At 47.3% G+C, this 23,977-nt stretch overlaps 1 protein-coding gene across 50 annotated transcripts in view; it reads right to left on the bottom strand.

Annotated features, from left to right (window-relative positions):
* Clasp1 (cytoplasmic linker associated protein 1) overlaps positions 1-23,977 on the bottom strand; it is a 228,000-nt gene that overhangs the window by 79,304 nt on the left and 124,719 nt on the right. For 19 of the 50 annotated variants that reach the window (XM_075987667.1, XM_075987692.1, XM_075987670.1 and 16 more), the window contains exons 9-19: positions 17,512-17,661; positions 15,539-15,612; positions 13,433-13,525; positions 11,841-11,986; positions 10,887-11,022; positions 9,771-9,841; positions 9,273-9,332; positions 7,785-7,862; positions 6,650-6,817; positions 6,091-6,140; positions 5,276-5,446 (exon numbers count right to left, since the gene is read on the bottom strand). In XM_075987667.1, coding sequence (XP_075843782.1) covers positions 5,276-5,446; positions 6,091-6,140; positions 6,650-6,817; positions 7,785-7,862; positions 9,273-9,332; positions 9,771-9,841; positions 10,887-11,022; positions 11,841-11,986; positions 13,433-13,525; positions 15,539-15,612; positions 17,512-17,661 — 1,197 coding nt within the window. Of the gene's footprint in view, positions 1-3,016; positions 3,041-3,507; positions 3,556-5,275; positions 5,447-6,090; positions 6,141-6,649; positions 6,818-7,784; positions 7,863-9,272; positions 9,333-9,770; positions 9,842-10,886; positions 11,023-11,840; positions 11,987-13,432; positions 13,526-15,538; positions 15,613-17,511; positions 17,662-23,977 lie in introns of all 50 variants that reach the window. The other 31 variants (XM_075987661.1, XM_075987678.1, XM_075987669.1 and 28 more) reach the window with 3 other exon arrangements.

Genomic DNA, 23,977 nt, shown 5'->3' with positions numbered 1-23,977 from the left:
CAAGAAAATCACAGCTACTGCACAAACACAGCAAACCACAAGAAAATACTACAATTGTGTACTATGAGTAAATGACAGAAAACCATGAGAAAATACTTCGATTGTGTACCACAAGTAAGTGACAGAGAACCACGAGAACACACTTCAATTGTGTACCGCGAGTGACAAGGACAAAACAAGTGTGGAAGGGGGCAAAGCCAGCCTGGGAATAATAAAATGAAATAACTGCATAAGAATGAAGGAAAAATCATAGAGTTGGAGGAGCCAAGAATGCACCAACTATATATAAAGAGAGAAGAGCAGACACTGGGAAAAGCAAGGAATTTAGGAAGAGTTAAGTCTTCAGCTTCCATGGAGTCAAGGAAGAACATTCCAATTTCACAGCATTTTAACACTGCTAAGAATTCTCATTCAATCGTGTTTTCATTCTTCTGGAAAAGACCCTAAAACATGGAAGCCCAAAGTTGTGTTCTAAGTCGACCTTACAGGCATGGTTCTCAACAGTCAACTCAGCCCAAAGCTTCTGTGTCTGATTCTAAAGATGACTGCTGAACTTGCTGACTGAGTCAGCTAAAGTCTTGCCCAATGAATCTCCACCTGGAGTTGGAAGAGAATTTGTGATCATTTCTACAATGGCTCCAGACATACTTATGCCATCTTGTCCAGTGGTAAGTGGTGACCTATGCAACGATCAATCAGCTCAGAAAAGTGCTGACAGTGGTCTCTGTTCTGCACTACAGTTATCAGGCATGGTTTCATTCTTTACAGAAAACTAAACAAGTCCATTTGCCTCATTTGTATACAAGTGGGCTTCTTTCCCCATCAAACCAAACTAAAATTTAAGCTCGTTTTCCTAAGTAATTTTTTAGTACAATCTTAATTCAGCAAAAGTCAAGCTAACCTGGCCGTGTGTGTGTGTGTGTGTGTGTGTGTGTGTGTGTGTGTGTGTGTCAGGTGCATGTGAATGTATGTGCACAAGCATGTGGAAGCCTGAGTTGACACAGTGTCTTCCTCAATTGAGACAGGGTCTCTCAACTGAAGCCAGAGCTCGCTGACTCAGCTAGTGTAGCAGCCAACTCAATCTAGGCAGCCCATCTGTCTCCCAAGAGCTGGGATTGCAGGCAGACAGCTGGCCGGGTCCGGCCGACTTGTGTGTGTGTGCTGAGGATCTTAACTCTGGTCCTCACACCTGCACAGTAACCGCTTTGTCCACACTGAGCTATCCCTCCGTGCCCTCATATGTCCTTTGGCCACCACACTTATTAATCTGACTTTCTTGGTAGTTGTTTTGACACAGGTCTCTCTCTCTGTAGCATGGGTTGGACTTGAACTTGCTGCAATCCTCTTTGCTCAGCCTCTCAAATACTAAATATAGGATTGTGCCACCATACCCAGTTTGGCTTTTTTTTTTGTCTTGGGCATTAGAGATTGTAAAATATTTACTATATTTAAAGGCTCACAGCTGAAACCTAGCTCAGCGGTAAAGTAGCTGCTTCTGTGCTCACACATACACTAGGGTGTGCAAACGTACCAATAAATAAATGTAACTCAAAACCATTTTAAGCCTATTTCTCTATTTTCCTTTTTGACTCCTGAGAACCTAGACTACGGCCTCAGGAACAGTAAAACTGAGAATGTAGCTCAGCTGGCAAAATGCTGGCTCAGCACGCTCAAAAGCCTGCCTCGATTTCCAGCACTGATGAATGCGGACACAGGGGTGCACAACCGAAACCCCAGCCTCGCTTGGGAGGAGGATCAGACCATCAGGTCAACTTTGGCTAGATAGAGAGTTTGAGGCCTGTGTGGGCGACATGAGACCCTATCTCCAAACAAAATGAAAGTATACATAAGAATACTCTGCTGGGCTGGGGAGAGAGCTCAGTGGTTAAGCACTTGCCGTATAAATGTGCCAACCTGAGCTCAGGCCCCAGGGATTCCACATGATGGAAGGACAGAACTGACTCCCTTGTGAACTGCCCACCACCTGCCCCACAGCACACAAACCTGCACTCACACACACACACTATACACACATTAATAAGGAAACTTTACAAACTACAGAGAGCTGCTCAAACCTAGGCTCCTTTACATGGGAGCCACCTCACAACCACAACTGAAGAGACTGCTCCCCACTGCTGCAGGCAGTGTCTGGAGGTCTGGGGCCGAGCACTTCCTCCGACAGGCAGCACTTCACGCGCAACTGTGGAAGTAGTATCCTGCTTTCTCCCCAGAAACCCTGGGAAAGGTACGGGGTCTACCTGCTGATAATGTAAGGCACTGTTAGCGCAGTACACCGGCTGGGTCTCAAGGACAAAGAACAAGGCAAGAACTCAACAAGAGCTTCTTGGCCTAAAATGTGGGTCATGGGGAAGTGGACATGCCTGTTTCTCTCCGTGGTGTGGACTGCAGAGCTCGGCAGAGAAGGCTCTTATCATGTGACTGGCAAGAGGATCGGTGTGCACAGATGAACAAACAGGGGCACATGACATTTTCACAAATAAAAACAATATCCCATAATTCAGCAGTGTTCTTCATAGGAGAAAACACACCATTAAAAAAAATGTCTTTATAGCTTAGTAGAAAAATTTCACCAGCATTGAACCCAAGTACTTGGCCCAGACATTACTTTCAAAACTGGAAAGATGAACCCGAGAGGCCCAGAAAGCACAGAGAAGAAAGTGGAGCTCATGGTCGGGGCTTCATGAGCAATAAACCCCAGGGCAGCGGCACACAAGGTGGCGTCCGACGTCCTCCCCAGTGTGGCCGCGGCATAATCGCCGCCCTCAGCGCACTTCAGTGCCCCGGTTCATCAGAACAGAGATTAAACAAGAAAGGGAAAGAACTGAGGTGGAGGGAGGGCTAGGAGCTGCTGGAGACAGAATGAAGAAGAGGGTGGGGACATCGTGCAACACATCATGCAGGGACCTTAGTGAGGACACGTGGGCACCAGGAAGCACTCGGTGGGAACAAAGGACCAGAGAGACACACACCTCAATCACAGAAACAAACCGCTTACCCTCCGCTTTACTGGTAGTACCGTCTTTAAGCCAATTAAAAAACAAGGGAGGGGACAACAGGGAACAGTTAGTAACATTCAGGAAATTAAAAAGCAGAATGTTATTAGCTACTAAAAAAGCAAAATGTACACTTTAAAATAAAGCCAAAAGGGAAACACATTCAAACGCAGAGCAGAGCTGGAAGCCAGCGCAGTGTGCCCTCACCACCAGGAGTTAGCTCAGTCTGCAGTAACACAATTTGCCTTTGGAAAGCAAAACAGAACAGTGGCCCAGAGTTGTGTCACAGTCGACAAGCGTGACTCGGGACCTCCGTTATGTCAACTGCACCATCCTCGGAAGTTCCCACTCCCTGAAAGTTCTAGCAGAAGGGCGTAGAGCAGCGACTAGCTGAGGTTCTACGGTCACCCCAGAGCAGAGTCGAGTGAGAAGCTGAGAGGCTGTAGCAAGGCCTATCCCGACTACACGCCCAGCACAGCCGTCCCTTCAGTACCTGCATCCAGGCCTACGTACTCCAAGTCTTCCCTCACGTGTCTGGACTCTAGAAGTTTGGAAAACGGTTATCAGCTTTAATGCTCCACTGTGACCAGTCAAGTGCTGTGGTCAAACCTACGTGGGGCCTGGGCGCAGTCTCAACTGCGTACTACTTCGCTTTGGGGTCAAGTAGCCGGTGGAGGAGGGGCAAAATCAAGGACACTGGAGGTGCAATTCTTACGGGGAAGGGGGAGAACAGTGAAGCTGCAGTCTTGCCTGGAGAGGATGCCCTGCACTGAGAATGTCCTCAGGGCTGCTGAAGGCTCAGTTGTCTGTCACCAGACCCAATTCTGAGATTCCAGCAGCACTGAGGAAATCTAACCAGGCTTCAACCAAATACCCCAGATGTGTACAAGTCAGTAGTGATCCGCATATGCCACTAAAGGTTGGCATGAACTCAGTCAAGCAAATGCTAACTAAAAATACTAACGGTGGGGCCATTACTGTGGGAGGCAGGGGCAAGATGATCTCTGTGAGCTGGATGCCAGCCTGGTCTACACAGTGAGTTCCAGGCTAGCTGGGGCGATACAGTAGGGCCCTGTCTCAAAAACAAAAACAAAACAAACAAAAAACAAAAGTAAAAGTAAATCAAAAGTATTAACACCCTGGTAATACCTAGATTACAGCTCATTCACCATGGGAGGGAACAGCCCTGGCTTCTCCCTTCACCCAGTATTACAAAACAATACCTTAATATGTATACATAATTGGTGTAGTAGTTACCATGGGGAAGAAGATTGCCCATCCTGGGTCTCTTTTCAAGAGAATGTGCCTGGACACACAGTTCCAGGACATACATTGTCTTGGTAGGGTTCTTATTTCAACTCTCCTTTCTTCTGCCTTGAAGAGCAATCATTTACAAAGGATCTTCAGGCAATTTTACCCACCCTCAACATGTGCCCGAGCCAGATGGCTACCATCACCATGAGGTCATTGGCACAGAAACAGACTCAAAGCTTCCACAGCCTGCTCCCTGGGACAGAGAGAGAACAAGGGGCACCTTCTTTGGCTACCGTTCTGTCCCCATGCTTCCAGTCTCAAAGCACTTTAGAACTGGTAGGGACCTTGAAATTCCTAATGGGCCACGTGAGCAACTTGGTTCTGGTGTTAAACTTAAGCTAAGTCCTCAGGTTTGGGAACTGAATGACCATCTTGGCATTTACAAAAATATAATAAAAACACCACCAGCCCAGAACAGAGAGGGTGTTCATTGTCAGCTGGCAGGGAAGAAAGCATCTACCATTATGTTAGATAGCAGAAATTTGGGAATAATCAGAAACAATCCTTTGGAGCATCACTGGAGTATGGGTGTACTCGCCTCAGGAAACATGTAGGCGGAACACTTGCACAACTGTGCTTAAGTTAGCTTAGGGTCCATTACATTCCTTCAGAACCCTGTTACCCCTCCCCCACTAAGAGATACTCAACTACAGGACACGTGAGTCCTCACTGACCATCTGGCTCTGTCCCCACCAGTGGGAAGGGGAAAGCCAGTGCTGGCTTGGGTACGGACACGAGGACCGCACAGCCTGAAAGCACACATGCCTTACAGAACAGGCTGATGTTATAGAGAAAGGGGACACCGGATAGGACACTGGGCAGAGGGTGGCTGGGAAGCATCCCTTAGTGCCATTGCTTAGACTTTAGACCACCCTGCAACAGTGAGGCTCCCCTCAGCCAGAGGCCTGTAATCACTGGGGCAGGGGGACAGGAGGGAGCCTGGTTACCTAAAGATGCATAGGACCCTGGAGGCAACGCTGCTGCAGAGCTGAAGGCGGTGGAGCCCGAGGATGAGGAGACTTTGGATTTGGCACTGGCTGCTGCGTTCACGTCAATATCGCTTCGAGATCGCTGGAGGGATCCTGTCGTTGACACAGATTTGGTACTAACTGTAGAAGCTTTAGTGGTAAAGGAAGAGAAGTCAGGAAGGACTGACCACGTGGAAGTTCAAACACATCCTGTTACATGCTGCTCTCTGCTTAGCTTAGAGACAAACACTAAGTTGTAACATGTTGGTGTCCATGGGCGGAAGGAAATACCTCACTGTCCCCAAGACGGGTTCATGCAATGCAAGGAAAGACACAGTAAACATGCCTGTAGGGTGCCTACTACTGTTCCAGTCCTAGGAACAGAAAACTATAGGTCTGAGGTTATGGCTACATATGAAATAAAGTTAGGTGTTCCCATCCAGCTATGCCCTCTCTGGAAACACACCCTTTCCTAGCTTCTAAGCCACCAAACTGCTGCCCTCACTCTCCCTTTATGTGAGCCTAGAAGCAAAAGGACTGGGGGCTGCAGGGGGTGGGGGAAGAGAGGTCACAGAGCCTGACCTCTGTCTGCCTAGCCATCCCAACAATGTCAACAACCGGTCTGGTGTAGTGGAGCCCTGCCTTGGAGCCAGAGATGGCAGGGTATGTGAGCCCAGCTGAGTGGGGATAAGGGCAGGCCCCAGCTTCCTGTCACTGAACGCAGCCTCAGGGCAGAAACAGGCCTCCCAACGATGCTGTTCAGTGACTCTGTGGTTCTGTGGCTGATCTCTTACCTCTGGATGTGGTGCTGCCGGTGGGACTTCTCTTGGCAGAAAGGGGCCGGCTGCAAAATGCACACACATGTGTGTTACCAAAGTGTACTTTATCTGCAGTGACACAATACAGCCAAGTGTGCCCGTGGAGAACGGCCAGGGTCTTCAGAACTTTTCAGGCATTACTTTACCAACCTCACATCTGACAGAGTGCTACCATTACGTTTGGGATGAATGACCTTTCAAACAGAACAAAACAATAACAGGGCAGACATGCAGGTGCAGTTCCGTGTCTTTCCAGGCCTGTCTCTGGGCACGTTCACATCATCTTGGAGGACTCCTTATGCGTACAGTTCACGATGCTCTATAGCTCGCTATGCTGTGGCAGGGGGGAATGAGTCTGCGGCAGAGTCCAAGGCCACGTTTCTCACCTCGCCGACAGTATCTGACCTAGAACCGGAATCTACCTTGACAGCTGGGACGCTTTAGCAGGTACCCAGGTGAAAACAGTGTGCGCTTCTGTGTAGCCAACTTTTAATAGAGCAGACTGCACTGTGGGCAGCAAAGCCAAAGCCCTTACTTGAGACTCTCCTGAGAGCTGGACGAGGATCGGTCTGACTGAGGCAGAGACACGATGCTGTCCGAGTTCTTCAGGTGGGACTGCAGGGCCTTCTGGTAGGAGGACTCCAGCGTGTGGTACAAGTGCTCTGCTTCTCGGCTGAAGTGACTGTGGAAACCCCAGTAGCATCTAGGAAAGAGACGAGCCCCGGGCTGGTCAGGACCCCGCTGAGCGCAAGCGTGCCTCTCGCAGCGTTTCTAGGGTTCAAGGCCCCCCTTGATCTGCTAGGAGGAGCAACGGGGCACAAGGCCAGAGAGCTAGCAAAGGAGGCCTCGGACAAATCCTGGCTTTACAACATTCAGCTTAAATCTAAAAGGCCCTTTTACTTCTTCACTGATGTGGTGGTGGGGTGAAGAGGCCACAGCACATGTGGGGACGAGAGGACAACTGTGGGAGTTAGTTTTCTCCTTCCACTATGTAGGCTCTAGGGACTGAAGTCAGGTCAGCAGGCTTGGGGGCGCCTTTACAGGTTGAGCCATCCTGTTCCTTGCCAGCTTTTGATGCTGGCGAAGTAACTTAACTTCTCTGAGCTGTTGTCTCATTTACAAAATGGGAATTAAAGGTTCTAACTTGGAAGTCTATGACCTCTGGGAAGGTACTGGATTGAAGGCCATAACCACACGACTGAAGCATTTTCAGTTCCACTGGGAGTCTAAAACTGGACATTATCACCTGACAATCCTGGCATCAGTCAACCCAAATCCCCCTCCCATAATTCAAGTTTTCAAACAGGATGCCCAAGAAGAGGATACTCTGTGGCTGTCATCTCCCGTGGTACCATGGTCAGGAACACCGAGTTGTACGGCTCTCGACAGCTCAGTAAATGAACACAGAGTACTACTGACCATTTCTGTTAAGTCTGAAAACAAGCATCCTACTGTCAACCTCAGCCCTATTTAGATTCCGTTCCACTTAGGCACCCACCTAAAGAGCAAAACACCCACAGAAACTCAGAGAAACACGCTAACATGGACTTCTGGAGTCACACTTAACAGTTACAACTAACAACATACGCCTGATGAACCAAGATGATTGAGTAAGGCAAACCGTACAGTGGGCTGGGTCTGAGAGCCAATATGGGCCAATAGCAACTTACTTTCTGGCTTCTATTCTTGCTTCAGAATCGGCATCGTGGATTCCTTTCTTTATCGTTTCCGCTAATACTGATATATGCCTAGATATTTCGGAAAGAGAGCAGTGGGTAGTCACTAAGCAGACAACTTTAGTGGGTGAACACAGGCTTGTGGAATCAAGTTCAAAATAACAATGAGGGTCTGGTGGCTTTGTGCCTGAGTCAGTCAAGTAACACAGCTGAGAGGCTAAGAGCATGCCCCACCCTCTCGCCAGCGCCCTCTCTGCATCACAACGACTCCTTTGCGAACCAAACGTATTTAGCTTTGGGAAGCAAAGAAGTTCCACACTCTCCATCCACGATCCCGTCATTCGTGGCAGCACCTCAGCTAATGTGGCATGCCTGTCTCTTACCCTCTTGGGCAGGATGACACAAAGATGTCTGGAACAAAAGTGGCCAGCGATGTGCACATTAGAATGGGAAAATCTCCTTAAACAATAAAGACAAGATTTCCCCCAAAATGCTGTCTTCATGACACCAAACACCACACCTCTGCTCTTTTCTCAGTTGGCGGGCAGCCTCAGTTTCTCAAAACCAGGGCTTCCGATTAGTTGCTTAGGAGTTTGGGCTGAGTCTTAGTTTTGATTTCTATCATCACTGGGATGGATTTCCTTGCGTCTATTATCACTATGATGAAACCAACTGACAAATTGTGATGCCCACTCCAAACTGTGGCATACTTCTCCCACCTGCTGTCTCCTAACTCAGAGCACAGGTACCTGAAACAGACAGGAGCTAAAAATATCAAACAAAAAAGAACAGCACGTGGTTGTTTAGAGACCCTGACACAGCGCTACTTTTAAATTCTGATATGTGAAAGCAGTCAGCTACAGCCTGCCATAAAAACAGCACTGACCACAACAGGGTGAATCGTCCTGCAAGGCATCAGAAGAGGGCAGCAGCGCTCAACCCTCACTAAGCTGCAAACAGAACCTGCACCACTACTGCCCTCTACTGTGTAATAATGGTAATGCACACTGCCAGCTGGAGACATACAAGTTTTGTTTCATTTTCCCTAAGACATGGCCCTTAGCCCAGGCTGGCGTTAAACTCCCAATGCATCTGAGGATGACCTTGAACTTTTGACCTTCCCTCCCTCCTGTGCTCCCCCCCCATGCTTCTCTCTCTCCCTCTTCCCTTCTCACCTCCTCCATCTTCTCTCACTCGGGATTATAGGCAGTTTATTTAAGAGTGGGGATGAACTCAGGGTTTCTTATATGCTAGGTAAGCACGCTACCAACTGAGCCACACAAGCTGTATCATACTAGTGTTTGGAAGGATGACATCCCTAAAGCTTCTCCACTATGAAGTGGCTCACATCAGTAGAAACAATAGTCCCTTAGTGACACGTGATTCACTCCTTCCTTACACAAGACCGGGTGGATGGCTTGCTGGGGCGCTCACCCCCAAAACTCTCAGGCCAGAGGACGGCTCTGAATCACAGGGGCTTACCTTTCCAGTGAATGTGTCTGCCATTCTTGTAAAAGCAAATCTAAAAATTCAAAACAGCGCCTGAAACGTGGCAAGAAACACAGAACTTAGTAAGGTGTCTGCTGGAGAAACTAAACAGCTTTCCGCTTCCGCCAGTCAGTCTATCCTGTGAGTAAGTTTCGTTTAAGAGGGAGAAGAGGAAAAGGAGGAGTAAAGAAGAATCAGAAATAAATAAAGACTAGGCCAACAAGGTGGTTTTGAGGGTCACACACATGCACGCACGCACGCACGCACGCGCGGCAGAGGACAACTTCTGAGAGTCCTGGGATGAACTCGGCACCTTACCCGCTGACCATCTTGCCAGTCACAGAACATTTTACTGATTTTGGACCAAGAAGCAGCTGTTACTTAAATAATAACAACTTCAGATTCGAAACTTTATCCATGGAAGGCGATCTGGGGATCATCTTGTTTTTTTAGACACTGACAAGACAATCAGGAGGAACTTTCAACACGTACCTTCTAACTGCGACAGACTTCGAGGTACAGTTGCTTGTTATGACAGGAATTAGCCGAGGGATGTGCGTGTGCTGCGGAGAGAGGTGAGAACAGGTGAGCACTGGAACACAGACCGGACAAGACGCAACAGATGACCTCACGGTATGTGGAAGCTGGGTCTAAAATGTCTGCTGGCGAAGGGAACAGGCCATTAGAGAACTGGCAGAGCCAGGACAGACAGACGACAGGATGCCATATGAATCAGTCGGGAGTCACAGCAGTCTGAGGAAGGAGGCCTAACGCATGCTAGCAGCTGAGACAGCGTGCATTCATAGGGCCTCATCGTGCTGCGCCATCCTGACACTGTCTCAATGGAAAAATACAATGGCTCTGGTTTTAATATTACAAGTAAGAGCAAACACAAACAGTAAGAATGAAAAGAATACTAAACATCCTTTGGGGATAGAGCACATCCTGCAGAGTTTCAATTTTTTAAAATTATATTTATTTATTTATTTACTCTGTGTATGTGCATAAATGTGTGAGTGTGTGCGTGTGCTTGTGCATGAGGGCACATGTGCAGAAGTCAGCGGCAACTTGTGGGAGTTGGGTCTCCCTCCACCGCGTGGGTCCTGAGGATTGAACTCGGGTCCTCGGGCTTGGTGGTAGGCAGCTGCCGAGGGTGGCAGAGAGGAGGATAAACTACTCTTCCTGAAAGCACACATGAGGATTATCAATACCTGGCCGCTGCTCACATCAAAGTAAGTGCTAGAAAATTCAACCAAAGAAAGAGTTCTAGTTCCTTGCGTGCTGCAATTAGTAAAATGAGTTTCAGGTAAGCAGAAGCCATAAGCACAAGTAGCTAACATGGAAGAACAGAAGTGATGGAGGGGAGAGTCAAGTACTTAGAACCAACGGCAGGTTGACAAAGGCGTGCCTGTCAGCGGCTGCACCAGCCCACAAGACACAACACAAATCCTTTAGTGTGGCCGCCCCCATCGTGGGAGAGAGACACCGCTGCAGGGGCAAACAGATGGCGATGGCACAGACACACCTCGGGGGGAGGCCTGCTAGATCCCACCAGCCCACGGGATCAACCACTCTTGTCCTTCATAGGTGGCCCCATGACATACTCACCCGAATGATTAGCCTGACAGCTACAACACCAGAAGTAGCCATAATTTTGGCACTGTTTGGGATTAAATTAAAGATAGTTGGCATAATGGCTTCAGCTCCATGATCAAACTTGTTTCCCAGAACTGACGACAGATGCCTGCAACAAGAAAGGAGCAGCTGTAGTCCCGTCCTCACACACAGGGAAGCACAGACTCTCCACAGTTGACAGCCCTCCTTCACAGTTCTCTTTGAGATAAAAGGTCAAGCAAAGAACCCGGTGAAGCCATCAACCAACAAATGTTCTTAACAATTTCCAAATAAGTATTACAAGAGCAAAATCAACCCCGCCAAGACCAAAGATGTATTAATAAACATGGAGCATGAACCCAATGCTTGCCCCGTCTGATTTTATTTTTGTTTTGCATATAAAACATGATGCCAGGATCTGCCTGCCCTAAAACTTTATACAGTTACAATGCTTGCCAGCCGCTGTGACTACTGCTTTAATATTCTGAAGCATGCAAACACAGCACTTAAGTTTGGCTTAGACAGTATTGCAGTCCTGTTGTTCGCTCTCTCTCTCTCTTTCCAGTCCTGAGTACTGCAGGGCTCTGCATGACAGGCGTGTGCTCCAGCACCACCGGCACCCACAGGCCTGCACTTACTTCATTCTATAGCACTCTTCAAACAAACATGAGGCCTAACGCACATATACCCTGCAGGCTAAAGTCATGAAACAATCTCACATACAGAATTCCATAGGATTTCATTTCTCTATTAGTAGTACAATAGAGGCATCAGAGATATGCCAGTGAGTATAATTTAAATCCAATGCTGTACATAACTGGGAAGCAGCTACTCTAACAGAAGTGTTAACAGGCTAGGGTCTTGCAGACCAGCGAGAGGTGACCCCGCTGACATGCCTGAGCAGTTATCTCTAAGAACAGTGCGGAGTGCATCGCACGCAGTCCTTACCCCAATGTGATGCAAGCTTCCCGCACTACCTGAGACCGCAGGTCCTTAGCAGAGAGTTTGAAGGCTCCATCCAGAAGACGCAAGTGTTGAAAGAAGTTATCGTACTCGGCAGCCCCAGCCAAGAGTAAAGACCTCATCTTTTTTAGCTAATGGGATGAGAAAAGTCAGAGGTGTGGGAAACATTGTTAAACACTGAATCTACATAACAAAGAAGCCATCAATAGAACATAAAGAAAAGTTAACTGATGATAGGAACAATCTTTTTTTAAAGAAAAGATTTGTGTGTGTAGTGTGTGTGTGTGTGTGTGTGTGTGTAGTTTTGTCTATGTGTGCATATGACACATTTATGCAGGTGTCTGCTGAGGCCCAAGAGGGTGTTAGAGACCCTGGAACTGGAGTTACAGGTGGTTATAAGCCACTGATATGAATGCTGGGAACCAAGCTAGGGTCCTCTGTAAGCTTAATTGCTGAATTTATATCTCTAGCCCTTAGAAACTATCTTTGCAAAGACAACTGGACAGCTAATTATTACCTAATGTACAATGAACAAACTAAGTCACAACTAAGACTCCATTTAAAAATGCAGTACCCGTAATAAATGATTTCCTTAAAAACATTTTAGGTGTGTGTGTCGCCTGCGTGCGTCTATGTGCAGTACAAGCACACAGGGGCCTATGGAGGCCAGGACGGGAGGACGAGCAGCTCTGCTCTAACTGCTGAGCCAAGCCAGCTCTCGAGCCTTTAAGCTGCTGAGTTTGTCTTGGTTTTGCTTTTTATTTGTTTGCTTGCTTTTTAGACCACATCTCTCTATGTAGCTCTGGTTGTTCTAGAACTCTCTATGAACACCAGGCTGGCTTTAAACTCATGGAGATCTGTCTGTCTACATGCCTGTCTCTGCCTCCCAAGTGGCATGTGTCACCACTCCCAGCAACTTGGTGTGTTTTAAAAACAAAAGTAGGGATGGGTGTGGGAGCGCATGACCATTAAGTCCACCATTCCACACGCTAAAGCAGGAAATACCAAGTTCAAAGCCAGCATGGGTTACATAGCATGTAATTTTTATCATTAATTCTTGTCAACTTGACATAAACTAGAGTCATCTGGAAAGAGGAAATCTCAACTGCCTTCATCAGAATGGCCTGTGGGTATGTCTTTGGACATTTTCTTAACTGACGATTGATGTGTGAGGGCCTAGTCCACTGCAGGCGGTAACGCCCCTGGGCAGGAGGTCCTGGGTTCTCTAAGAAAGCAGGCTGAGCAAGGCATGAGACCAGCAGCAGCCCTCCAGTCTCTGCTTCAGATCTCCCTCCAGGTTCCAGAGTCCAGTCCTGCCCTAGCCTCCTTTAGCAGTGGACTGTAACCCATGAGACAAAGAAATCCTTCTTTTCCAAGCTGCTCTTCATCATGGGGTCTACGCAGCAACAGAAAGCAAACTAAGATGTAGTGAGACTACCTTGAAATAAACTCAAAAACCAAAACTCACAGCAAACAATAAAACCAAATGAGGCAATTTACCACAAAAGTAAAACGTACAGATGGTAACTGACGTGCACGCAAACATGTGTAACGGAAGCCAGGACAGCGGCACTTACGGCATTGACCCTCTGTTCCCAGTCATGCTTGTCATCCGACAGGATTTCTCTGATTTTGTTTATCGACTCCTCGAGGTCTCGGCTGGAGTAAATCTGGAAGCAAAATTAATTTATACTTGACAAAAGACAATGTACAGAATTAAGATGAATTTTAAATACATGACATCAAGGAAGCAGAATAAAAGAAACGCTCACTCCAGGTGAGGAATTCTCTGGGCATGCTCATCTTAGTGAGCTCACACCCACAGTCAACGGGACCTCTAAACTTGCTGCCATGCGTACACAGCCTTGCTCTGGACATCTCTACTAGACATGTAGCAAGGGGATTTGTGTACAGAGAAAGAAAGCAACAGAGATGCCTTCATTAGTCATTTTTCATTTTTTTAAAAAACTTATTACTGAATATGTATGGGGGGACAAGAGGTGCACTGCAACTTCAAGCAACCACTCCACTTCTCCTGAGATTCAGGAATCAAATTCAGGTCATCAGGTGTCTGGAGCATCATCTCACAGGTTCTAACTATCGTCCTGAGACAGCCTGCAATCATCTGAGAGGGAAGCATCAATTGAGGGACTGCCTAAGCTAGACTGGCCCGTGGGAATGCTGGTGTGGAATTGTCTTGATGGTTGATTGATGCAGAAGGGCCCAGCCCACTGTATCAGCAGCAGAGCAGGGGCTCCTGGACTGGCTAAGAAAGCTAGCTAAGCATGGGCCTGAGAGAAAGCCAGCAAGCAGTATCCTCCATCACTCCTGCTGGATTTCATTGGTTGTGAGTGAATTTCCTAGGTAGGTACAGTTGTGTAAACAACGTGCAGGCTCGCCATTTAATTCCTGCCTTGACCTCCCGCAATGACGGGATGTGATCTGGAATGAGCCAAATAGAGTCCCTCCTTCGCTACTGCTGTGGTCAATGTAAGGGAAACCACTGCACCAGCTTACAGAGCAAGCTCTTCAACTCTCACTAACACTTTCAAATCTACTCATTCACTGGTCCTCAATCCTACCGCGAGACTTCAATCAAGAGGCCAAGGATGAACCCAAGCCCACGGAGCCTGCCACCTGATGGACACTAGGGCCTCCAGGTGGCAAGGAGAGCGGCAGGAGGCGACCTAGCAAGTGCTGCAGGACGTCACAGCACCGCACAGAGAACCAGTCCCAGTCAGAACAGAGATACAGGCAGAGGGCAGGCCCCAGTCCTTTGTTTGTTAAGTGGAGCATCCAAGATAGTGTAAACCAGGCTTCTACGAACCACACTCTTCGGTGTTTTAGGTGTCAAAACTTAGTTCACATTTCCAAGAAAAAAAATCTTAAATATATGTCTTTCCTCTCTAAGCAATGACCAATGCCTCTTTTCTGTGACCCGATAAACTAACTTCCTGCACAGAGACATCTTTCCTGTTCTTCTGGAGATATCAAACAGGACCAGGCCTTCTGTTCTTGTCGGACACTTACAGGGCTCCCACACTCTCTAGTCTGTCCCTGAGGTTTCACACTGCAAGGTGACTTTGCAGTGGTATCACGCTCTGGACATGAGTGAGCCCCAAGGCCCACTGTGCAGAACGGTGAGGAGCCGGGGGTGTGGCTGACAGGCGGTGGCCCTTTAAGGCCTTTGATCCGTGGGGAAGCAATTCTGAGAAGGTTGTTATGAGAGCCTGAGCTGACTCCACCCAGGCCGCTCTCTGCTGGTCTGACAGAAGTTGCCTGCTGTCCCATGGCCATCTACCCGACACCATGAAGCATTGCTGTCGAGCGTGGTTCTCCAGCCTGCTTTGTACTCTGTACTTTGGGGCTCCAAAGTTATGAGCTGAATGGATCTTTTCACTTTAAAAACCTAGCTGCCTCAGGCATTTCACTGCTGTAACACAGAGCTAACTGATATGGGTACCGGGTTGTGAAAAATGAAATCCGAAGACTTTCTAACTTGGTCTCCAAAAAAAAATTATTTTTCTTGTGTGCCTGTGTATGTGTTGTGTGTGTGTCATATTTATAGGTTCCTGCGGAAGACAGAAGAGGGTGTTATATATGCTGGAGCTGGGGTTACGGGCAATTGTGAGCCATTTCTCGAGTCACTCCCCTGCCTTCAACAGCAGCTCAGACACACTGACCTGCACTACGGGCACATCATCAAAGGCTTTAATGAAGTCCTCTTCATCCACAGCGCCAGCACCTTCTTTTGCAGCTGTTAAAACAAAGATAGCATGAACTTGACACTGTAAAAAACATCTATAGAACTGCACATATACACACCCGAAACTGAATTCTGAAACGCATAAAACAGATTGATTTCACTTATGTGCATGAGCTTGCGTGTAGTTGTGTGCACTGTGCATGGGTGCACACAGAGGCCAGAGAGCACTGGAGCCTCTGAGCTGCTCACAAGCAGTTGTGGACCGCCTGATGTGAGTACCAGATGCCAACTCTGGTCCTCTGCAAGAACAGCCAGTACATTCACCGCTGAGCCATCTCTCTGGTCCCTCACATCTTTAGCTATCAGTTCAAGTTTCTCCCACAAAGCTGAGTTAAAATGCCTTGTAGCCAGGAGGTGGTGGTGCACATCTTTAATCTCAACAATCAGAAAGCAGTCAGAAGAATCTCTGTGAGTTTGAGGCCAGCCTGGGCTACAGAGTGAGTTTCAGGATAGTTAGGGCTGTTACACAGAGAAACCCTGCCTCAAAAAACTGGAAGGAAAAAAAAAAATCCTTGTACACTTAAAACAAAGGCAAATCTGGCCCCATGGGGGCTTCCGGAAGGACTGGTGAGGAAAACGTATTTGGATCACATTGAGACTGTCTGACCACTCCATGTAGCCACAGGAAGAAATGCCAGGCATGGGAGTGAACCCCATACGTGACAACTCTGTTGTTTTATTCCCTGTGCTCATCCTTGAAGTGCCAACAGTGACATATATAGATTACCATGTCTGCTCTCTTATCAGACATGTGACTTGCTGTTAGGGCTCTGCTGGACCCACTAGAGAAAATAAGACAACAAACGGCCAGCCAGGTGGCAGTGAACGTGCTCGCACGACAAGCAGCGATGCAGAGCCATGCTCCTTGTGCTTTGCCATGGCTGGAGCATGGGAGGAGCTGTGGCCTCTGAGCCCACAGAACCACAGACCAGGAACTTGAACGCACTCGGGGTCATGGTGCTAAGCAAAGGATGAGGGCACAGCTGAGGGCAAAGCAGTGGAGGCTTCGGTGGGGAGGGGCATTAGGGGAAAGCAGAAGGGCAGGTGAGATGGCTTAGCAGACAGAGGAACTTGCCACCAAGGCTGACGATCTGAATTGCTCCCTGAAACCCACATCACAGAAGCAAAGAACTGATGCCCCAAAGTTGTCCTCTGACCTCTGCAATCATGCCCAGGCATACAGATGTGTGTATGTACATACGTGCACACACACACACACACACACACACACACACACACACACACGGTCTTGATACAGCTTCAAGGGAGGTGAATGAGACACTGACAATATTCCCCTTCATAATAGCTGAAGAGATGACATAGAACCCAGACTGGTTTACAATCATCTGTAACTCCAGTTCCAGGGGACCTTATGCTGCAGGAACAAGATATGTACACAGTGACACGCATACATACTAGCAAACATTCATGCACATAAAACAAAAGTAAATCAATCTTTTAAAATGTGAATTTTATGTTAAATAAACTCAAAAGTAAAAACAACTAGCAAGAATAACCAACATATGAAGCAAAGTAACGCTGTTCTTCCTATGGCCAACACAGCTTCCAGGGCAGGATGCTTGGGCTGGAGAGGCACAGCAGCACCTTGTGGATCCAGTCAGGATACTGTCATTCCAGGACAGACCACCAGAGGGCAGCACTCCTGCGCCTCCTCCCTCAGGCTTTCACTGAGCCTACTCTGGCTTTCACAGCTGTGGCATCTAAATTGCATAGCAGCTCGTTGGCATCAACAGAAGTACCAGGCCAATCAAAGACTGCAAGCAAGAATGTGCCCGCGGGGCGAGTTCATGCCTAGGGGCATGGTAGGCAAGTACGATGACAAAAGATCCCAGAACACCACACAGGATGTCACACAGGATGTGGTCTTACCTGAAGACTTAGATCCAAGACTGGATGACACGAGCCGACGGGTCCCCATGCTAACATTCCTTCGGGAACTAGATGGAGCCTTGGATGAGGAGGAGCTGGCAGAAGAAGGCCTGTTTCCATCCACAGAATCCTCATCGTCAAAATTCTTATCTAAAAGAGAAGCACAGAAGCCACAGTTAAAAACTATGTTTTCACTGGGTGACGATGGTGGCGCACGCCTTTAACCCCAGCACTCGAGAGGCACAGGCAGGTGGAGCTCTGTGAATTCAAGGTCAGCCTGTTCTACAAAGCAAGTTCCAGGACAGTCAGGGCTGTTATACTGAGAAACCTTGTCTCAAAAAACCAAAAAATCAAAACAAAACTCTATGTTTTCACCTATACACAGAACAATCATCAGTTTTAAAAACACAGGTTTGCATGTATGTAAGGTCCCGGGAAAGCCTAGAAGATGGTGTTTACCTTCAGGGAGCTAGAATGCTCACCCACTCCGATCCTTTCTCTACACATTTTTTTTAATTTATTTATTTATTAAGGATTTCTGCCTCCTCCCCGCAACCGCCTCCCATTTCCCTCCCCCTCCCCCGATCAAGTCCCCCTCCCTCATCTGCTCCAAGAGCAATCAGGGTTCCCTGACCTGTGGGAAGCCCAAGGACCGCCCTCCTCTATCCAGGTCTCTAGTAAGGTGAGCATCCAAACTGCCTAGGCTCCCCCAAAGCCAGTACATGCAGTAGGATCAAAAACCCATTGCCATTATTCTTGAGTTCTCAGTATTCCTCATTGTCCGCTATGTTCAGCTGGTCCGGATTTATCCCATGCTTTTTCTACACATTTTTTCCCATTTGTAGGTTTTAGTGTGTGTGTGTGTGTGTGTGCATGCACAAATGCAGACACACAGTGCATATGAGGACAGTCTCAAATGTCTGCTCACCTCCCACCTTGTTTGACAGGGATGCTCTTCTGTGTTTTTCCACTGCTGTCCCATGAACCTCTGGCTCCCATCTCCTCACAGGAATGCTGGATTACAAAGGTTTGTGCTATTTGTCCAGCTTTTATGTGGGTTCTGGGGATTTGAACTCAAGTTCTCATACTTGAACTCCAAGTGCTTTATGCACTGAGACATCTCCCTAACCCCATCACCACCACACAAATACAGGGTCTTGCTCTGTAGCCCAAGCTGGCCTCAAATTCATGATCCTGAAAGTCAGAATTACTGGTGTGTGCCATCACGCCTTAGAGCACATGCATTTTTAAAAAAATTATAGCTGGACAATACACCTCCTTAAAATACTAATTTATTTCAATTTTTTTCTTGAGACAAAGCTATTTTTAACGGCTGTAAAGTATTGTGGGTGGAAATGTCTCACTAAAATAGCTTCTGTCAGGTAGTTTAGCTACGTAATACCTCATCATTAGAGACAGGGTTGTAAACTGGCCAGATGACTCGGTGGGTAGAGCCACCTGCCACCATGCCCAGTGACCTGAATTGGATCCCCAATATCCATATGTTGAGGGGACAGAACTAACACACACAAACTGTCCTCTCACCTCCACAGAAGCACCATGGCACCCATACTCATGAGTATGTGCGTGTGCACACACACAAAGTAAGTAAATAAGCAAAAATGTAAAAACAGAGAAGAAAATATGACTGGAACAAACACCTTCCAATAACTAGGCTTTTGTTGGAATTTTAACCAATTTTATTACTGGGTCAAACCGCATGAAAGTGCTGACTGGTACTGCTGCGTTTACCCTCTGAAAGCCAGAGAAGCGCCATCCTGCCCCACCTCTATCATCAGGTTACCGTTCACAAGCACGCCAGTTAGATGGAGGAAAAGCATGCTGTCTGGGCTGCGTTTCCTTTAATGGAGCAGAGTGTGTTTTCACTACACTGTTCTGTTCAAACCTCCACACCAGCAAGGCTTATTACCTCCTCTGCCGCATTCAAAATTCAAAAGAAAACGTATCTGTGGTTCTCAAAATGCAATCTATTTATACTCATTTTAGATTTGTTTTATTATTATTATATTATTATTATTATTGTATGTGGGTGGCCATGCACGTGCCATGGTGCACACGTGGTCAGAGGACAACTTTTGGGAAATAGTTCTCTGTTCCACTATGGGCTGGGGGATGAATTCAGGGTGTCAGGCTTAGAGCAAGCACTTTATACTGAACTGCCTCGCCAGCCCTATTTATAAATACTTTAATTATACAAATTAAAGTTTATGAACCAAATCCCAAGGGCTTGTGCGTCATTCAGGATGCTAACATGAACTTGGAGAGAATAAGAACGAAAAGGAAGACCAACACCAGTCAGCTAACAATGGCTGCCGAGACAGAAGATAGAGTAACACATGGCAGAGGGCAGGCAAAGGCTCAACAGGTAGACACGGGCTGCCAAGCCTAACAGTCTGAGTCAATCATGGAACACTCATGGAACTGGTCATCACAAGCTGTCTTCTAACCTTCACATGTGTTCCACAGCACTGCCTGTGTGCGTGGGTGTATACACACACACCAAAAAAAGTTACAACACAATGAGTGGCGCCTAATAAAAGTTGATCATTGGTCTCCATAAATACATGCACACATATGCACCCACCCCAACGCCCCCTACACACAAATTAAAAGGAGGCTACGCCCAATTAAATTCCTTTACATTTACATGCACACACACACATTTATTTAGCAAGTTTATAAAATAGTGGGTTTTTCAGACACTCTTACAGTTGGTTATCCCTTTTCCAAGTTATGTGGGCTAATTCCTCTGGAACTGATGGTCAGAGGTGTCCCACAGACCCCCAAAACAATAAAGACTATAGTCATTCTCTTGACTGTCTATGAGAACTTGATGGTAAACCCTCTCACTGCAGACACATGGCATGGAGATATCACTTTGTACTGACAGGAAGCTTCCTCCCTAGTGGCTAGTACTAGGAAGTGCTATGGAGGCTGCTGGAGTTGGCAGGGGGTCAGAAAGAGTCTTACTGGGCTATGAACCAAATGACTATAATAATGACCAGCATCACAAGATAGCCCATGGGTACAATAGTGGCATGAATGTTATGGAGTTACCAAGTACTTTCTAATTAGATATCAGGCCTGCTCCACAGGAGGAGATGCATGCCTGGTATTGCAAATCTGCCCAAGAACCGAAGGCTGGGCCCTAGCTCACAGGCCTCAGGGGGTGGACCTACAGCTATTATTTTGTTAAATGAATACAGTATCAATCTGTTGTCTAAATTCTTATCTTTCTACTGATGAATTAGTGCAGTTCTCGGATCTCAACAAAGAAATTTCTTTGTGCAGTGGGTGATGGTTAACACAGAAATGTGCAACTCACCAAAGCACAGAGACTAAATGACTGGAGAATGCCCCAGAACTGAGATTAGACTGGAGCAAAGTGGCATCTACTGCAAGTAACAGGACCACTGCACAAGACCCACACAAGATCAAGCCAGCCAGCACTCCAGCATGGAGTCCCACTCCAACTGAGGAGCTGGCTTCTGCAGGGAGGGAACCAGTTCTCCAGAGGAGAGGCTCCAGTGGATGGCCCATAACCACAAGTATACTGGCAGCAGAAACTGAAATTGGAGGGTTATTAAATTAAAAAAAAAAGACACAAAGTTGGGGGAGCAAAGAGATGGCGGTGCACCTGGGAGGGTTTAACGAGGAGCTGGGGTGAATATCATCTAAGTATAGTATATGAATTTCTAAGTAAATAAAATACTAATTTTTTCCAAAGAGAAGGAGGAGGAAGGAGGGAAAGAGGGAATGAGTTTGGACAATCAGAAAGGAGCCCAGTTTCAGTAAACTGGAAAATTCTCATCTGTAGAAAGGATCATTCCTTAAAAGGCAAATGGGCCATTTACATAAGTGACTGGCGACAGAGAGGCTCCAGAGATGTCCCAGATGCAGAGAGGCAGTCCTGGGTTCTTGACATATTTCAGTATTGCTCAACTAAATCACAATGCACACTGCTACCTGTTAGCAACTACTTTGTTTTTGTTTTACAAGATAGGATCTCACTATGTAGCTCTGGCTGTCCTGGAACTCACTGTATAGACCAGGTTGGCCTGGAACTCAGAGATCTGGCAGTCTCTGCCCCTGCCTCCTGAGTGCTGGGATCAAAGGCCTCTTCCACTACACCGGGAGTGCCCAGCTTCTTCAGGGTGTCAGCTAAGCAGACCGCTCTTGGAGTGAACGTGTGGAAAGGAGTATTTCCAACTGCGCAAGCTTTGCTATCACACTAGGTTCAGGTTTTCACACACTGGATGCTACCCACAGAAAATGGCCTTCCAGAAATATACATTCTCCTTGCCCGAAGAAAGAACCCATTCTATCTTCAGCCACCAGTGGGAACACGACTTTCCCACAGCTACTCCCGCTGTCTTGATCTCAGGATAGGAACAGGAGTAAACTAACTGAAGCCGTCAGTTCCCAGCCACCTTCAATTCTTCAAAGTCACTTGAGCCTCATCTCTCCTCCCACAGCACTGGGACAAGACATTCCGAAGGCTTGTGAGGTTTCCACAGAAAGGCAGTGAAGCTCTCGCCTAACCCTCAGTAACTCCCTCCTGGAAAGTCCATTCAAGATAAACCTGAGCTCAAACGGAAAGGTCTGTTGGTGAGAAACAGCAGCAAACCAGTGTGCCTCTTGGAGAGAAGATGAGTCTAAGACAACAGAGGAAAAAGAAAAGGCCAAGGTACACAGTCATCTGGGAACTTAGAGCCAAACCAGCAGAATGAGAGCTACCAGTTCAGCATGGCCTCTTGAGAACTGGATCTTAACCAGGAAGTGTGGTGGCATCAAGTCCCACACAAATGTCGTGCAGCAAAAATAATGAACAAGGGTCAGCAAGATGTCTTAGCAGCTCAGGGTGGTTGCTGAGCAAGTCCTGAGTTTGATCCCAGGAACCCATTCAAAGGAGGGCAGAATCAGTTTCAGAAAGCTGTCCTCTGACTTCTCTATGTGCATATGTGCACACACACACACACAATCAACTCCTAAGAGACCAGAAAGACCATCCTGGGCCTAGAGGTCAGCGGAGATGTCAGTCTGACACAGAAATCAAGTCTGGCTGAGGAAGTCAGAACTGTAAGCTCTGGGTTCTTCTGGAGAGCTTCAACATTTTTATTCAGAAGAAACAAAACACTGAAATGTGTGTTCAATGCTCATCTTCAGGAGGACCAGGACCTAAATGAAGTGGTCTTGTCCTCTCTTTGGGCAGGCTTTGATGGGGGAAGCCCACAGAAGGAAATGTCTGGCTCTCTGAAGCCGATCTGTACCAGTGGTGGGATCCCAGCAGCCTTCTCCTCGCCGTCCTCGAGACAGGAAGAAACAGCAGGGTAGCCTAGTAACTAGAGCACACTCAGCACTCCTGAGGCAGAGAAAGCCCAGAGATGTGCTGCTCTTCCACACATACTCCAGCACCCCTTCTTTCTCCATCTTACACAGATCGAGCCCTCCCAAAGTCTGCTCTTGCACAACTTAAGTCGCATACTCTATCTAGCACATTCCCAGTGCATCCTGGGAAACAGGAGACTGCTGCTAGCTTCTAATTGGCACAGGCACCACGTAGGACACATATATACATGCAAACAAAACACTACTACTACACATAAAATAAATCTTTAAAAATAATGCAAACAGGCAAACTTCTGTTTCCTTGTCTGAAACAGACAAGAAGTACACTTGTCTGTTTGCAGGGCTCATCCCACGCATGGCTGCACCATGTCAATCCCTGCTCTGCCCTGACAGTACTCAGGTACCTCACCTAACCAGCTATTCACCTCCTCTCAGGTCCGCCCCTTCTTATCTGGACAGACGCCAGTCCTGGCAGAGAGGCAAGGCTCCATCCCACCCATCATGGCAACTGCACCAATCTCCCTGACTGACCAGTGGAGAGGGATCTGGAAGGCTCTGGGAGATGACAGGTGTGATGTGTGTCTCGACTGGACACCCATGTGCTTTAGGTTCCCCTGCTGCAGCCCCGGCTGTGATCTCATGGTCAGCATTCCTCAGTCTACATTCTGTCCATGTAACTCTGTCCTGATTCTAAGGTCCTACTGCCCTAAGGTTTTAGTTCCATATTATTCTGGGCCATTCTTGAGTCAATTTCTAAAATTTTAAAAAACATTTAGTTAATTGGTATGTGTCTGTGTATGCGTGTGTGCATGAGTATGTGCACATGCACGCACACATATGGACAGAGGCCGGTTAGGGACAAAAAATGTTCCTCACACCTGCACAAGGACACAGAAAGGGAGTGCAAACCTTTTCACACCAATCTTGCACTCCCTAGATATAAACTTTCAGCTACTTTTAAGCCCTTCCCAGGGAAACATGACCATTATATAGGCTTACAATCACCCATAGTTCAAAATGCGCACAGGGAAGAACAAGGAGACTTAGCCAAAGCTGTAAGAGGGGAAAAAAAAAGACTCCACTCTCTTTTTTTAGC

The sequence above is a fragment of the Microtus pennsylvanicus genome, chromosome 10 (assembly GCF_037038515.1).
Source record: "Microtus pennsylvanicus isolate mMicPen1 chromosome 10, mMicPen1.hap1, whole genome shotgun sequence".
NCBI lineage: Eukaryota > Metazoa > Chordata > Mammalia > Rodentia > Cricetidae > Microtus > Microtus pennsylvanicus.
This window is presented reverse-complemented; position numbering and strand designations above follow the sequence as displayed.